This window comes from Symphalangus syndactylus, chromosome 16, assembly GCF_028878055.3.
Source record: "Symphalangus syndactylus isolate Jambi chromosome 16, NHGRI_mSymSyn1-v2.1_pri, whole genome shotgun sequence".
Taxonomy (NCBI): domain Eukaryota; kingdom Metazoa; phylum Chordata; class Mammalia; order Primates; family Hylobatidae; genus Symphalangus; species Symphalangus syndactylus.
The window spans coordinates 62,186,676-62,204,296 of record NC_072438.2 but is presented as its reverse complement, the minus strand read 5'-3'; the positions used below and the strand labels follow the sequence as shown (position 1 = coordinate 62,204,296).

Sequence of the window (17,621 nt, the reverse complement as noted above, 5' to 3'; positions counted from 1 at the left end):
CTAACTTCAAGCCAAGCGTCTTGTCACTGGGATTTCTGTATCTAATTTTTAGTTCTAGAAATCCATGATTTCACAAAACAAATTATCCAAACCTAACAACAACCACATAGACTTAAAGCAGATGAGGGAGGAATTAGCCCCTAAAGTACTTCCTACACAATTGGAACTCACTTTAGAAGATGTGCAATTGCCTAAACACCCAAGCACAGATGGGCTGTATTATTGCCTTATCCTAGGAGATACACACTTTACATTATGATGGTCCTTCCCTTTCCTGGACCTTCATATGATGTAAGTGCTTGATTTAGGAATAGGGTCTTAAATATTGTGGCTGGCGAAGAGCACATTTGCTGATTGCTCTACCACCTGCCTAGATGTTCTCTTCATGATATATAAATGAGGGTCCCTACTCTCAATATACCCCACAGGAACATTATAGAACATAAATAGTCTGTTTGTTACTACTACCAAGAAGACTTTAGTAAGTGTAATAACTAACCCTTTTGGATACATGCAGAGGGAATGCCAAATGCTTTAAATAAATTATCTCATCTAATCCTGATTTTTTTATTAAAAAGGGAAAATCTTATCCTATCAATATTAGAGATGAGTAAACTGAGGTTTGGTAGAGCTGAGATTTCAACCTAGCCCTCTGTGACTCCAAAGCACATTCACTTAACCCCAAGCTCACCCTCTCTGTAAATGAAGATTAATGATAGCATCTGTGGTAGAAGCTAATGTCTCCTGACCTGGGAAAGTATCTTTCAATGATTATTAACTAAATGTGATCAGCTGCCAGTGGATTAGATGTCATCAAATGAAATCGAGTGTCCAGGGTTTACTCAACAGTACTGTCTCTTACATTTTTTATCAATGTTAGTAGATTGCTTAATCTTTGTACCTGTTACCTCACATGAAGCCTAGACAGCATCAGTCCCTTCCCCAGCTAGCGTATGCTGGGTCCAGCTTCTGGATTGTGAATCCAGGCAGTGAATTAATGTTGGTAGCTTAAAAACAGCCTTGAGAGAGGTATTTACACCACAGAAATTGGCAAATGATACAAATCGTGACCCTTTTTCTAAATTCCAGGGAGATGGGTGTTAAACATTTACCACTGCACCACTGTCTATGATAAAAATCGGGACATAATGTGAATAATTGTATCTCTGAAGGTAAACAAATGCACACTGAGTACCCTTGGAAAAAAACAACCTTCCACAGATACAATCACACCTAAGCCACCTAAGTCTTTAGTGAATTCTTTGTCCCCATCATTCTGCATTTGGGAGGACCTTTTACAACATAACCATAATGATTTTATATGTCATTTGAAATTTTAAAAAATTACTTTACTTGTTCATTTTTGTTATGAAAGCAAATATGCCCACAGTAATCATTTAATGTTTTTGAATGCAAGTGCAGACATATAAACCATAAAATGTGTATACGAATGCTACCAGTAGAAATAAAATGCAAGCCACATATGTAATTTAAAATTTTCAACTACAGTCATGCACCACATAATGACTTTTCAATGATGGACTGGTCCCATAAAATTCTAAAATCATGTCTTTACGATATCTTTTCTGTTTAGATATGTCTAGATACATAAATACTTAATTTTGTGTTAAAATTGCTTATGGTATTCAGCAGAGTACTAACATGCTGCACAGGTCTGTAGCCCAGAGCAATAGGCTATCCCATATAGCCCAGGTGTATAGTAGGCTACATCATCTAGGTTTGTGTAAATACACTCTGTGGTGTTCGCAGAACCATGGAATTGCCTAATGATGCATTTTTCAGAATGTATTCCTGTCATTAAGTGATGCATGACTGTAATCACATTTAAAAAATAAGAAATACTTGTTTTAATAATGAATTTTATTTAACTCAGCAGTCAAAAATATGATTTCAACATGTAGTCAACGTAAACATTATCAAGATATTTTGCATCTTCTTGTACGAAGCTTTCAATTCTGTGTATATTTTATACTTATAGCACATATGAATTTAGATGCTAAATTTTAATCATAAGTACTTGATCTGCATTTACATTTCATAAAATGTAAAGCTTAAAAAGTGGGTTCACATATCCAACCTGTTATAGACTTACATATTTAATTAAATTAAATTTAAATTGTCATTGAATTCCTCAATTGCATTAGCCACATTTTAAGTACTCAATAGCCACATGTGACTTATTGTAACAGAATTGGTCAGTGCAGGTACATACCATATATCCTTATTTTATAAAACTGGAAACCTAGGCTGGATGTGGTGGCTTATGGCTATAATCCCAGCACTTTGGGAGGCCGAGACAGAAGGATCAAGTGAGGCCAGGAATTAGAGACCAGCCTGGGCAACACGCCAAGACCTTGTCTATAAAATAAATTAATTAAAAAAAGCTAGGTGTGTTGGCACATGCCTATGGTACAAGCTATTTGGGAGGCTGACGAAGGAGATCCCTTCAGCCCAAGAGTTGGAGACCACAGTGAGCTATGATTATGCCACTGCACTCCCAACCTGGGTGGCAGAGTGAGACCCATGTCTCTTCAAAAAGTAAAAATATAAATAATATAACAAATAAATAAATAAAATTGGAGACCTACTATATATACTACTCCCAAAAGTCTTTTCCCCCTCACACCTTACACATTTAAAATTCCCATCCTGCATTCCCTGCTGGATCTCCAAGAGGAGAGAAATCTCAGCAAAAGTAGTTATATCAAAACTGTCTGTGAGCTTTTCCTTCCTCACTCATAGGAAGGAGATAAATTCACCTAAGGCATTTTGGATCTGACCATTTTCCAAATTATCATCACCATAAAAAGTTGGTAACAACATGAACTCTGAAAGCAAGCTGTTTCAATGCATGCCTGGTGCTAATGAAAACCAGCAGTTCTAAATGCCCTTTTGGGTTAGCCTCTTCTGGGCTGTATTATTAGAAAAACTTCACCAAGGAGATCAGCTAGATACAACTTCACAATATTTCTTAGTAACCAATGTTGGCATTTACTCTTCCCATATATTAATATATTAACATCACACTTCTAAGGATGCTTCTAAGGATGCTTTAATCACTTTTAAAAAAAATACTTGATACAAATTAGAGGGTGTTAGTTATTTTAGGTGGTGATTAGTTTTGTTTCTGAAAAATTACAAACCAGATATGAGCATATTATTCCCTGTGTGGCTTAATAAACTTTTTTTTTCTTTTTTGGGACAAAGTCTCACTCTGTTGCCAGGCTGGAGTGCAATGGCACAATCTTGGCTCACTGCAATCTCCGCCTCCTGGGTTCAAGTGATTCTCCTGCCTCAGTCTCCCGATCGGCTGGGACTACAGGTGTGGGCCACAACGTCCAGCTAATTTTTGTATTTTTGGTAGAGACAGGGTTTCACCATGTTGGCCAGGATGGTCTCAATCTCTTGACCTTGTGATCCACCTGCCTCAGCCTCCCAAAATGCTGGGATTACAGGCGTGAGCCACCACGCCCGGCCAATAAACTTTTAATATAATTTTTGACGAAGGTGTTATGGAGACTTGTCACCAAATAGTCTAGTCTTCACATTAAATTCACATGATATTCTTCATCTCTATGTAGCTCTCTCTCACCTCCAGTAATGACCTCCCTTATCTCTCAGTCTTTGGTCTCTTACCTTCAACTTCCCACTAGCCGTTTCTCACATTTCCAAAAGTCTTGTAATTGCCTTACAAGACCAAGTATCCAAAGCAGTCCTGTGATCTTCTCCTGCTGCTAACCAACTCAGATCCCCAAATCCTGATTTCTTTCACTAGCACCATCTCTCATCCACACATACTCAGTTATTTGTGATAGACATGTCTCTATCATCTCTCATATCCAATCATGACCAAATCTTGTCAATACTTCTCAGTGATATTAAGTTAAGAAGGCATGAAGGGCAGCTGTACCCTAAGGAAAACCCACTTTTGCACCAAACCTCTAGTGACTTTCTGATCAATCTGAGTTCAGAATGCTGTTTTAATCTGGTCCTACCTTGCCAATCTAATTTTAGGCCCTTTTATTCATGAATTTGGACCTTGTTCTCTATTCACCAGCTTCCTCAGAATATTGTCCAAAACATACTCAGAATTCATACTCATATCTAGAACATTTGCTCTGAGCTTTTACCATACAAGTTCACCACAGTTTCTCTCCCTTTTCCATACCCACCAAAGCCTTATCTGTCATTTAGTTTTAATTTTAAGCCCGTCAGTTTGATAGCTGATTTTTCCCTAGTCTGACCTTCTATTTTTGGGTATGCCCTTCTGTTCACAGTTTCATGTGTTTGTACTGCCTTATTCTTGAAGAACCATTATTTTGATTGCATTTGCATTAATCTCCATAAGTGCCTTGCTCAGTGTTAGCAGGAACTAGTAGTTTAACAAATATTTGCTAATTCTAAATTAAAGAGAATGAAACATATTGTTTTCTTTGCCTGGAGTTGGTTATAGCATGTTGGAAAAAGTATTATATCTAACCTTCATCTTTTCTCGTGTTTATGAACTGTTTTATAGCCAAAGAATAAGTTAGTATATCATGGGCCTAATTATGTAATTTGGAGGCCTCCTCTGCTGGGCAGTCTACAGATTTAAAATTCATGCCAGCTGCATTACACTGATTTTGAACTCTCTTTTTCTTGAGAAAGACGGGGAGCAGTCAAAATGCTTCAGGCTTTGAGGGTAGAAATGGTGTGAGTTCCATTATGCAAGAATAGAACCCCATTTTTCAATCCCTCCTGCTGAAAATCTTGCCATGAGGCTATAGCCAAAGAATGTGTAAATATCAAAAGAAATTTAGAGAGGGATTTTCCCTAGGAAAATATTGCAAGCTTAAAAAAACCCAGTGGGCTAAGGTCCAATTTAGTAGATTCCTCCAAACAATGCCAACCTCTACTTAGATTATTACAGAACTTCTTATGACAGCACTTGAATGGACTCCTGTACCTCTGGGTTAATAGGTACACGTAATAAGTTTAGGGACCTGGGCAAAAAGGGCTTGGTGGGGGAGAATAGAGGGACTTTCTTTTTCTCACATCTAGCATATCATTACATTGTAATGTTAGATAACATTAAAGTTCCAAACTTCATGTGTCAGCACTCTGACCTTTCCTAGGGACATTTTGTCTCAGGCAGAACCTAATAGAGAAGGATTCCCTCATCTAGAAGCTGCCATGTGGGGCTCTGCAAAGATGACATGGACAGCTTACAATCCAATTGAATGTCACATCTCATGGCCTGGCTCATGTGAGGGCACTAGAGAGAGTTCTCCAGAGGACTGCAGATGGGGCTACTTTTGGAATCATTCCCACTGAGCCAACATCAGTGGAAGAGAAGGGGAGGAGTTAGAGTCTAATAAAGCACTTAGCTTCTACTGAATCCATCCACATTTTTTTATCCTCCTCCTGGCCCCTGCACTTAGAGTCGGGTCCCTATGCCATGTTCCAAGCGGCAGTGAACTGCACTCACCTGCTATTTGGGAGCATGGCAATTTTAAATACTCTTTTCTGCTGTAGGAGTATGCAAACAGATTTCTGGTTAATTTTGTGTTGACGATTCTTGTTTGTTTTTTGTTTTGATAGAGCATATTCTATGGACATATGCTCAGCTTGTAAAGGAAGTGTTATAATTATAGTTCCTTTTTTTTTTTTTTGGAGATGGAGTCTTGCTCTGTCACCAGGCTGGAGTGCAGTGGCGCGATCTTGGATCTCGACTCACTTCAACCTCCGCCTCCCTGGTTCAAGTGATTCTCCTGCCTCAGCCTCCCGAGTAGCTGGGATTACAGGCATGCACTGCCATGTCCAGCTAATTTTTGTATTTTTAGTAGAGACTGGGTTTCACCATGTTGGCCAGGATGGTCTCGATCTCCTGACCTCAGGATCGGCCCGCCTCAGCCCCCCAAATGCTGGGATTACAGGCATGAGCCACCACGCCCCACCTAGTTCTTTATTTGGAAGAAGTGAAGTTCATTTGCAGGCAGCTGCTTTCAAAAGTTTGGGGTTTGGAGGAAGGTCATCTTCTATTCAACTGAAGCAAATGCCACTTGTTTGTGGCATCTGCCAGGTATCCTTGAGATGTCTGAAGAGGTGACTTCCAAACCAGAGGATGCAGCCTTCTGAGAAATGCAAACCTATTCACACTCTTGCTCAGATGGGAAGCAAAAAAGTCTGCGTGAGAATTGGGGATTTACTGTTTTACACTGACATCGGAATAGCAGGTGCTACTGGAACCTTCTTTACCTGACACTAAGTGTCTTGGGAGATAACAAGTAAAATTAACACTGTATACAGCATCCAGTTCCTCAGTGCTTTCTCCACTTAAAAAGAATCAGGCTGGGCACAGTGGCTCATACCTGTAATTCCAGCACTTTGGAAGGCAAAGGCAGGTGGGTCACTTGAGGTCAGGAGTTTGAGACAAGCCTGGCCAACATGGTGAAACCCCATCTCTACTAAAAATACAAAAATTAGCTGGGCATGGTGGTGCACACCTATAGTCCCAGCTACTTGGAAGGCTGAGGCAGGAGAATCATTTAAACCTGGGAGGCAGAAGTTGCAGTGAGCTGAGATCGTGCCACTGCACTCCAGGCTGAGCGACACAGTGAAACAAAAAAAGAAAAAAGAAAGAATCAAATGCAAAGCAAATATTTAGTTACCAACAGGATGGCATTTTTAGCCTATAACTTTTTTTCAGCCTTTTAATATATTTCTGCTGGAGGTTTCCAGCTTTGATTACGTAGCCTGTTCACCTAGGAGTAAAGGACATTGGGAGGGAGAGATGCTCAGTGGTTCTCATTTGCAAAGTAGACAAGGATGATGCAAGGCCATCAGCTCAAGGCCTTCCAGGTTAGGAATTAAAAACATGGATGTTGTAAAAACCACAACTCATATTTATTTGAAATCTCACCATTGACAAAGTGTGTTCATCTGCATGTTTACACTCAATCCTATGAACGACTCCATGAAGCAGTGTATGGAGGAGAGTTCCTCATGCATGTGGGTTTGCACATGGGTATTCAGATACAAGAAGATATTTGGTTTATGTAGAGATGTGTTTTTTTAAAGAAATTTGTAAGAAAATAAAATTATATGGAACAAAAAAAAGATAGGTCCTCTGCTGTCTAGAAATTAAAGTACATCAAGAATTTTATCCCTGTGAAGAATTACACAGCCATTGCCAGAGGACCACATCTGTAGGCCCATGAAAACAAACCTCTTTGCTCATTATTTCACCCTGATTAGGGATACCATGAAGGGCTATTCCGTTAGGTCAGGTTTGCACAGTAATAAAAATGAAGCCAGTAGAGGACCTGGTGGAGCGCCTGGTATGATGATAAGTGTCTGAGTAACTTGTAAATAGTGCAATTTTTATGGAAATGTTGCAGCTAAGCTTTAAAGTAGTTGGCATTAGTTGTTAGACACAGCAACAGCTCTACAAAAGGCAATACGCTGAGTTCATTTTCAATCAGCCCAAACTTGCCTCAAAAGATCCGGAATGTGAACACCCTGGTATATTTTTTCTAGAAAAGCTTATTTCCTTCCTCCAGATAAAGGTGTATGGTCCCCAAGGTGTTGTGCTGACAGATGTGTTGATCTACTCTCTCCGTTAGACTGAAGGGCTCCAGGTGTGGCCACACTGGGCTTCTAAATGACTAGCAAAGCCACAAACGCATCCCCCTTGGTGTCTGAGGTGTTCACATTCCTGGTCTTTCGGATCTGTATTCCTCATGAAAATAAAACCTCTCTACGACACACTGTGTCCTTGTGGGTTTTTAGTTTGACTAGGGAGTTTTTGTTTCCTTTTGCTTCCCGCCTTCTTTCTGCTTCTCTTCTAGTTAAACCTCTTTAGGATGGCTCATTAGCACCTTGTTTTGAGTGTTTTGAGCTCTTTTGTTCACTGGGAAACAGATTTATGAAATGTTACTATTACCACGATTGTTCAATTTTTCCTTTTATGGCCTGTACAGCTCAAGGCCCCATGCTTGCTGATACTGCTGATAAGGTTTTCTATTTCCAGATCAAATTAAAGTAAACCTTCCTGGCCCTGTTACTGAAGCTGTGCATGGGGGTCATTTGCTGTGAGGTGTCTCTATGGCTTTGAGCCAGGATGTGAACATCTCTAGTGTTCATGTTATTTCCTGAGAGGAGCACTCACGGGAAGTAGAATTTATTACAACCTGCTGTTTGAGTTCATGAAAAGTAGGACAATGTGAGACTCTGGGGCAGTGAAAGACTTACTAGGATTCCTTCTGGAACTGACTCATCAGCTCATTCGTGTCTTACCCAGTCTTTAAACAGTATTTCATGATAATGGTCTGCTTCTAATTGCTGGGCTTTACCTTACCCTTTTTGTGATTGCAGGTCCTACAGGTATGGATCTCTGGCAGCTGCTGTTGACCTTGGCACTGGCAGGATCAAGTGATGCTTTTTCTGGAAGTGAGGGTGAGTTCTGCTTTTCCATTTCCACCCTCAGTGTTTTGAAACAACACTGAACTGTATTTGCTACATCCAAGTTTTTTGGATGATTTTATTAAAAGATGCAAGTTTTACATAGCAGCAAATAGGAAACTTGACTTAGCTTTAAAATCAGAAACTAGTAGGACTCTTCTGTGGATGTATAGGAGGAATGCAGTAGTCAGTCAACTTTAGCATCTGATGTCTTCATATCAAAAATTAATACTACAAATCATGCTGAGGACATTTATGTTGAAGACAAGCCAGGTCTCTTGTTCTCAGGTTCTGGGAGAGATATTGAAATTACACTGAAGGGTTATTAGCTTACTCTTCACTCAGCTCCTCTGTGACTAAGGATATCTAGTCTATTTCCAGAGCTCAGAATTCAGTCTTGTTAATCATATTCTCGGAGAAAAGAAATTGCAGGTTTCAAATGAATTTCACTTCTCACTCTCTGGGTGATTACCATTTGGCTAAGTTGAGGAAAGAGACACCTGAAATAGTTGAAGGATATACCCAGAAATTATGAGCTTCCTTCTCCATCACTATAATTCTCCCTCCCTTTTTTATATCCCTCTCCTTGTAGAGAAGTCTCAATATGTTTGAACTATGTTTCATAGCAGACCTAACTAAAACAAGGAAGAGTAATGAAAGGGAAAGGGAAGAAGAATTTTTCTGTCAGAAAGAAAACTGTGCTCTCTAACGGGTGGGAGACTTTTTTTTTTTTTTTTAAGGAGTACTTGATATTTTTCCTTGCCTGGGCTTCTACAGAAGAAAGAAAGAATATATTTCTCCCATGCTATGACACTGAATTTAGTTGTTGCTTTAAGAGTGTCTGACTCCCCTTCTCACCATTCAGCTCATGTTGGAAAACACAGTTTAACAGCAGACTTAGCGCCTTAAGATGTCCTCCCTGACCTTCTAGCCAAAAATAAATCCGTAGTAGTGAGCTGCTGAGGGTGACCACAGTCACTTAGAAAATGAGAAGAGTAAAATATGTTATTTTATCTCTTAAAGCAATTTAAAAATATTTATAGAAAAGAGTCATAATTGTTGGAAATACTTTTTGGTCTCTCTGGCGTTATAATGTCAACATTATGCAAGTCAAACATGGAGAGAATTGCAGGCTCCATTTCAGCAGCTTTTCCCATGGCTGGTTTTAGGCCCTGGTTCTGAGCCAAAGAATTGCAGCTGAGATCCTCTGCTGTTCCAAAGTCATGGTGGCTTAATCTCTCGTTTCTTCATTAAGGTGACTTTCACTCCACTGGGCAAGATTTGAGGAATTTAAAAAACTTGTGAAATGAAAAGTATGGCATAGGAAATCTTTAAAGAAAATTAAAAATGCATCCCCAGCTGAGAGATTAGAGCTCAAATTACATTTTAGAACTAGAAAGTCTGCAAGGAGCATCTGTTTCAGCTGCTTTCGACATTTTACTAAACCTTTGAGTTCCTGAGTGAAGAGAAAATATCATTAGTTGCTTTTAAGGTTTGCTTTTTGTTTTTCTTTTTAATAGTTTTGTTTGATTCATTTATTTGTTCAGGGAGAGCAGAATATAAGCAAATACAATGGTTTATACTAAACACAAATCACATATCCTACCAGTACTTATGCATAGGAAGTAATTTAACAAAGAAGAACATTTTTGTCTTTTTTTTTTTTTTTGTCTTGTTGAGCTAACCAATATTTCTTTTTCCTTTGGAATATGTGCATATTCCAGAATCCTTTCTTAAAATGGTCTAAGGATTAAGGATGGGGCATGATGTTTATGTAAGAAGGCATATGTAAGCACGTTCCAGCGTGTGTGCATGCTTGCCTCTGTGTGTGTGTGTGTGTGTGTGTGTGTGTGTGTGTGTGTGTATTCTAGTTCTGGCCACTTATCTAATGGGTTCGTGGGTTCAGCCAAAGTTACTGCATAACATGACATGGGTCAGTCTCAGACGACATTTATGGACCATGTGTTTGTTTTTCTGCCAGGTCTGGATTGTAACCAAATCATTTTATTTTTATTGTGTCTCCTATTGAATAAGGCAGACTAAAAATATAGGTGAAATTTTTAAAAAGAAAAGATACTACTATTGAATTCAGTTTGTTCAGTGAAAGATGTGGCACTGATGGGTAAGTGATCTTGGAAGCATCACCTGGAGAAAAGTCACCCAGGAGCTGGTAGAACATGACAGATCTGCATGCGTAGGGAAGGGTAGCACTTGAGCAGGGATTTTCTTGCTTGAGCAGATGAGCAATTAGAAATATACTGGCCCTGAAAGGATTTTTTTTTATTAAATCTAATTGCCCTGTGGGAAATTTAATGAGAACTAAATTTGAACAGTGCCATTATTGTGTTAGCTAAAGTGTTGTAATAGATGTTTTCTGTCCCTCATCCTTAATATGAAGCGCTCATCCTTAATATGAAGCTCTATATCTGCTCCTCAAAGCCAGTTACATAGTCTAGAGGAGACTTTTTTATTCCAAAATCAGGAATGATCCACAATGCCTTGTTTTCAAAGGGCTTCACATGGTTGACCTATCAACTGATTGTATCAAAATTGCTGCTGCTGGAATGATGTTGCTAATGAGAAATGTGCATAAAGATCTGATGGGTATAAGTATTCTTCCAAGGAGTGCCTGTTATAAATTAGGTCATATATCTCTACTATTTCAATCAGTCTACCCTTGAATATACCCTTTGACCTCAGTAACCTAAGGTGGAAGTAGGCAAGCCCCTGTCTTGTAGTTCAGTCTAGCCGGGACATGAGGAATGTCCTGAAATTAATGAGAGACTGTATACCTTTAAGGTCTAGATTGTGTGATGAAGAGAAATGGTCAAGATGCCCTGAAGAAGAATAGATCAAGGTGGACTAAAATAGTTAATTCAACAAATTCAATGTACTGATAATTCTTAAGAGCTTCCTATTTTCAAAGCCTGCACCTATGGCTATGAGGAATACATTGATTCTTCCCTCAAGGAACTTTTCATGGGTTAATAAGTCAGGCATGTACACCAAGAGTTACAATATCAGGCATTGTATATTAACTATCAAAATGGCTTGAATCACACTTTTTAGAAGTGATGATGACGGGAGGGATACCTCAGCTGTGGTGAATTACAGCTTCATGAAGGAGGTTGACATTGTTTCAGTAGAGACTAGAATGTCGGGTTTAAGATTTTAAAAGGCTGAGAAGAACAGAAGGCTATTACAGGAATAACTTATGTGATAAAGCAACAACATAAGCAGAAGTGTACTGTAGATATGAGATGTCCATGAAAAACAACTCATTCACTTACTGTGCTAGTCAATGGATGGTTCTATTTTATGCATTTAACATTCAACAAATATTTCTTGAGCACTTACTTCGTGGAAGGCATAGGATTAATTTGACCAGGGTGTGTGGTACATAGGTGCTATATTTGTAATTGTTCCCTTTGGAAGCAAACTTAGGTCAGTAGGTTTGAGTCAAATTATAGAAGGTCTAGAGATAGCAAAGGCATTATGGAAAAGGCAAGACTTGCTGGGCCCTTGAAGAATCAGTAGCATTTGGAGAGGAAGAAAAGAAAGAGGAAGTGTATGCCATATCCAGCAAGTAATAGTCCTCAATATTGGAGGCCAGACAAAAGCACTACCTGCATGATGGAATAGTGTGTGTGTGTGCATATGTGTGATATTTATATGTAACATATATAATATCTATGTATAATATTGATATATAATATTTACATACAACATATTTATATTTGTATGTATGTAATACATACACTATATGTGTACATATATACGTACACTATATGTATATAGTATATATATATGCACACCAGTTAGGTGTGGCTTGCAGGCAAAGCACATAATTGACATCACTCAAATTCTGCAAAAGGTGTTATATCATTCTGTACCATTCAAGGTAAGAGACTTAGGAATGAGATGCCACATGCTAAGGGAACCAAGAGCCCCAAAATAATTTTTTCTGTATATTTTGAACATTTTTCATAAACCTATGCACACTGACAAAACACTTACTTGAAGGAAAAGACAGTCCTGTTCTCATTGCTGTCAGACAGGAAATAATGGCACAGTGGACAGAACGATTTATTTTTTAAAATAAACTCTATCCCACCACAGCTGAAGTTCCACAGAGCCCTGAGAGGATGTCAAGACATGTCAGATCTATTTCACACAAGTATTAGAGTCATGGTTGCAGTTAGTAAACAGTAATGAATGCATCTGTTAAATGTATTTGAGAATGAACAATTCAAGGCTTTCCATTCACAGTGAAGGTCGGGAGAAAAGCCACAGAAGTTTTGATTGCTGGTGTCTTGACCATCATCCAGAGGCAAGAAGAAATCTTACGGTGTGTTCTAGTGCCATGGCCTGCGTCCATGTGCATCAGCAATCCTCTGTCCCCTTGTCCTCCTGATATTGCAGACTTTATTTGATGTTGGAGTTCAGCAGGTCACAGCAAGCTGGGTTAATCTAGATGGTGCCAATGTAGATAATGACACATAAAAAGTCTTTCAAGAAGCTTTTATTAAGTCCTTTTACAGATTCAAGGAGGAATTTTATGTATTTATTTTTTATTCATTCATTTATGCATGCATGCATTTATTCAGTTTTTTTCTTTTAGAGATAGGAACTTGCTATGTTGTGCAGGCCCCAAACAGTTCTACTGGCTTCAAACAATCCTTCTTCAGCCTGCAGAGTAGCTGGCATTATAGGTATGAGCCACTGTGCCCAGCCCAAGGAAGAATTTTGAATGTATATTCCTGCCTTTAAGGAGCTCACAGTCTTTAGAAGAGAAAACAGAGAAATAAACATAATTTAATTGTGATCCTCTTAGATTATTAAAGGGTTTTAATCTAGGTAATAATACTGTTAGATTTTTACTTTGTCAATAATACTAGTAATAGAATAAAAGTGAATTTGAAAGGGATGAATTAAAGGAGGAAGTTGATGACAATAGGTCAGGCGAGAGATAATCTAAGTATGACAGGGATTATAAAAAATAGACGGATCACAAACACAGGGATGTTAAGAAGACAGAATTACCAGTACTCAGAGTCCAATTAACCTGTGGATTTTTGACTTGGGGAACTATCAGTGCCTTCTTTTCCATCCATTTCTAAGTTTCTGCATTTTTAATTAATGTGATCATCAGCAGTGACTCACGTTTAATGCAGGGAAGTCCTGGTGCACAGTTCAGCCTATTAGCACTAAAGTGGTACTTGCACAGAACAACTCTGTAGCGGAGGAAACATGCTGAGGCTGGATGACAGCAGAGTTTCTAAGCTATGCTTGTTTTGTACCATTTCTCTGAACTCCTCATGCCTGTGTCTACCCTGGGTCCCGCAGCTGTCTGCTCAGCTCTGCCGTATGGCTGTGGTATGGCTTGGGCTACTATGCAGTGAGGGTCTACAGCAAGGACAAAGGTCTGAACTCCCCCCTCATTGTAGTCTCTGGACATGTGTGACTCTATCCCAAGACCTTGACAACCCCCCAGATATTTTGTCATTGCTAGAGTATGTACTTACTCATGGGATGCAATCAAATATATGCAGGATGAGTTGAGAACAGCAAAGCCATGTGCTGGGCAGAGTCTGGGAGGTTGGTTAGGCTCCCACAGAAACTGAGTGACTCACCCCTACAAAGAAGCTGGCAGTGTGAGTGATTAGATTTGTGCCACAGCTAATTAGTAAATTGAAGGAGTGGGACCACCCAAGAATACTCAGAACCCTGAATGTTAGTTAAATTCACACATGCCAGAGACAGAGTATATTTCTTTTTTTTTTTTTTTTTTTTTTGAGATGGAGTCTCGCTCTGTCGCCCAGGATGGAGTGCAGTGGGCGATCTCGGCTCACTGCAAGCTCCGCCTCACGGGTTCATGCCATTCTCCTGCCTCAGCCTCTCCGAGTAGCTGGGACTACAGGCGCCCGCCACCACGCCCGGCTAATGTTTTTGTATTTTTAGTAGAGACGGGGTTTCACCGTGGTCTCGATCTCCTGACCTCGTGATCCGCCCACCTCGGCCTCCCAAAGTGCTGGGATTACAAGCGTGAGCCACCGCGCCCGGCTGAGACAGAGTGTATTTCTGGTCTTCCGCATTAGATGCCAGCTCTTATAGGAACAGAGCCAGTCCTGCTTATATAATAGAATGTTTCCACACCACTTTGGTTCAGTATCCTAAACTGTGGCTCTTGTTGTGGGGCAGACAGGAATGAGGTCGACATAATGTATTTGGTGTTTGGTGATGGCAAAGAGTACCTGTTCATAGACACACCTGGTTGTCCACCTCTGGCTAGAGACCAACCCAAGTTCAACTGTGCAGAAGTCCATGTTGGCCTTTACTGGCCCAGCCAGCCTCTACCTGAGATCATTCCCTACAACAAGGGGCCCAGGATTCCTCAGTCACCCCAGCACCTTTTCCCGGGGAAAACCATCTCATGAAGAACTTGCCATTGATGATTTTCTCCTCACTGTGCATCGAAGTCAATGGGTTTCTTACTGAGAGTTGGTTCCTTTTAAGCCTTAACCTTACACTGAATATGATACAGAACTGTAGGCAGTCCAGTGTCATCAGTAAAGACATTTTTGGGGGCCTCTACTTGGCTTGTAACCACCTGCTTATCCACAGTACTATGCACCTAGCTTGTCATTAGGCAGAGTCACCAGCAGCCACAACAAAAGGGTCCACCTTCATCTTTTCTAAGCAGCAGGCAATGTGGCTCCATTTTAACTTTTCTGGCAATACTTACATGGATTGTTAAATAATGCTGTCAACAGTGTCATCTTCAAGCCCGAAGCAAAGCTTCCTCATCATCTGTAGTTAGCAGCATAAAGACGGTGATGATGTGTAACATAAACACACTTTGAAATCTGATGCAATTGACCCTACGAAGAGAGTATTCCTTAGTGCCCTGTCTGGCAACTTCTGGACAGATCAGGAGGCCTTAGGGCTTAGAGCACTTCTTCAGCCTCAGCTGCAAATCCATTTTTTCTAGTCCGTTGTTCCCAGGATGAAGCCACAATGTTTCATTAGATACATTTTTCAGGAATCTCTGTTTCTGTTTATATAACAATTTAACTTAAGCCTCAACCTTCACAGTGTACACATCACATTTCCATGGAAGGATTGCAGGTATTAGAAGATGGTGGATCATGTCTTAACCACGGGAAATGTTTCAGGATGTTTTTATAGAAGCTTTCACTAACAAGCAGGACACAGGATTGGCAGAGAGGTAGGGGTAGGAGGCAGGTGAAGGGTGGCATTTGTTGTGTGTCCCTCTTCTAAATGGAGTTATAATGACATCTGTGTTTCAAGAGTGTGGCAAGTTTGGACTGAGCTTGAAATAAATACAATTTAATTGGTTTCAAATAACTGAACAAAATGACCATTCCATGCCCTGTGTAATAAAATGTTATGGAATTAAAACTCACTAGACGTTAAAATCCATGAAGGATATTTTGCTGGATGCCCATTCTTCAGCATTCTGATGAGGATCTTCATGTATTTGTTCAATGAATAAGTGAATCAGCAGCTAAATCCTGACCTTTGATTTCCTCAGTTCTCTCCTGCAATTGTCACTGATGCTCTCATCTCCAGTCCTGAGCAAGGCAGGAGTTGAATTAGTATCCCCTTATAGTGGGAGGGGTCTAGAAATAGCTGTGCCACTTAAGAAGCTAGGCTTTGTGGGCTTTTCCGGGGGATAGAATGATTTGATTTTCCTGCTTTCTACTCCAGATACCACCAAGATCAGATTTCAGCCCTAAACACTAATGTGTGGGAGCCTGATGTCCTTCCTAAGTCTTGTCAACCTCTTTCCAGGTGACTGAACTCCGAACCCCATGCACCAGTCACTGGCCAACATTCTGCATTAAGTGACCCGGTCACCCAGCACCATCCCCCTGACACCACCTTTATCTCTACACCACCTACCTGATTAAATCTCCTCAAATATTGACAGACATAATGATACCTGAAGATCCCAAATCCGAATTTTCTTTGCCCCTTTGGACATTGAACTTTAGATTACAAAAGACCCTGACTAGGGATCCTGTGGATAGCTGGGTCGATTTTCTTAGCCCCATTCCTTAAATATCAAGTCTTTCTAATTTTCCAGTGAGAGCACATGAAACTCTCGAGGTTAAAAGTCAATTTATATTAATAAAATCTTTAATTTCTTGATTTCTGAATATGAAAAAAATGATACTTTGTGTATCTTTTAATTTTTTGGCAAAAGCTTCCAAATTTGTGGAAAGAGAAATGATATTGACTACTGGATAACCATGTGCTATGTGTAAATATTAACAGATTCACCTTAGTGGACACTGAATTGATGATGTTTGCCACATTATATTTTCCAGAGCCTTGGCTCTCCCAAAAAATTAGAGGTCATTTTTCAGGGGAGGACCATTTTGTGTTTGGCTCATATTTAGGACATATAATTTCTTCTCCTCTACGTGCCACTGACCCACTGCCTCCCTGGTTGGAGCAAGAAGAGCCATGCTTTCCTTAATAATAGCTAAAGGTGAAAGGATGCGTTGTAACAAGAACAGAGGAATAGGGAAACAGGAGAAAGTCAGTCAGTTGAAGAGTCCTGCCCTGTGTCAGGGCACCGTTTGGCCAGCTGGGCTTGCTAGTAGAATATAGAAAGTACATGAAGTGCCATACTCAGACAGCTCTGGCTACGTTGACAAACTGGTATATCATGGTGCCCAACTTTCTTTGTTAACTGGGCCAGCATCATACCCTCTAGTATTTGCTCTGAACTTCATAAGCACAGTTGACTAGCTTTCTTTTCCTCTGCAGTTATCATTCAGACTGAATAGTTTCTAAGAAGGCTCTTATTGAGAAATAGAAGGAGGTAAGTTAAGTTCTGCGCATACCTTGGCCATATTTGCTTGACAAACTGATGTGTATACTATAGCCATTATGGGTGTGAAAGGCAAAAGTATAAGTGCTCCCCAATATGACCTGGCTATCTTGTCTTACTTCTATATTTGATTGCTAAGAATATATATTCTTAGGTCAAAAAACTCACTTTAAGGGAAGAAAATAGAAAAATATTAATAACCAAAATGGAAGAATATTAAGAACTTTAACATGAGATGTATTTAGATTAAAACCATCTCTTTTTAGATTTTGAGGGGTGATTTCTCCAACATGTT

The 17,621-nt window shown here is 39.7% G+C and overlaps 1 protein-coding gene across 4 annotated transcripts in view; it reads left to right on the top strand.

Annotated features, from left to right (window-relative positions):
- The window catches only part of GHR (growth hormone receptor), a 313,780-nt gene that overhangs the window by 152,386 nt on the left and 143,773 nt on the right, over positions 1-17,621 (top strand). For all 4 annotated transcript variants that reach the window (XM_055245826.2, XM_063619527.1, XM_063619526.1 and 1 more), the window contains one exon: positions 8,377-8,457. In XM_055245826.2, the coding sequence (XP_055101801.1) occupies positions 8,388-8,457 (70 nt within the window). In that variant the 5' untranslated portion in view covers positions 8,377-8,387. The remainder of the gene's footprint in view (positions 1-8,376; positions 8,458-17,621) is intronic.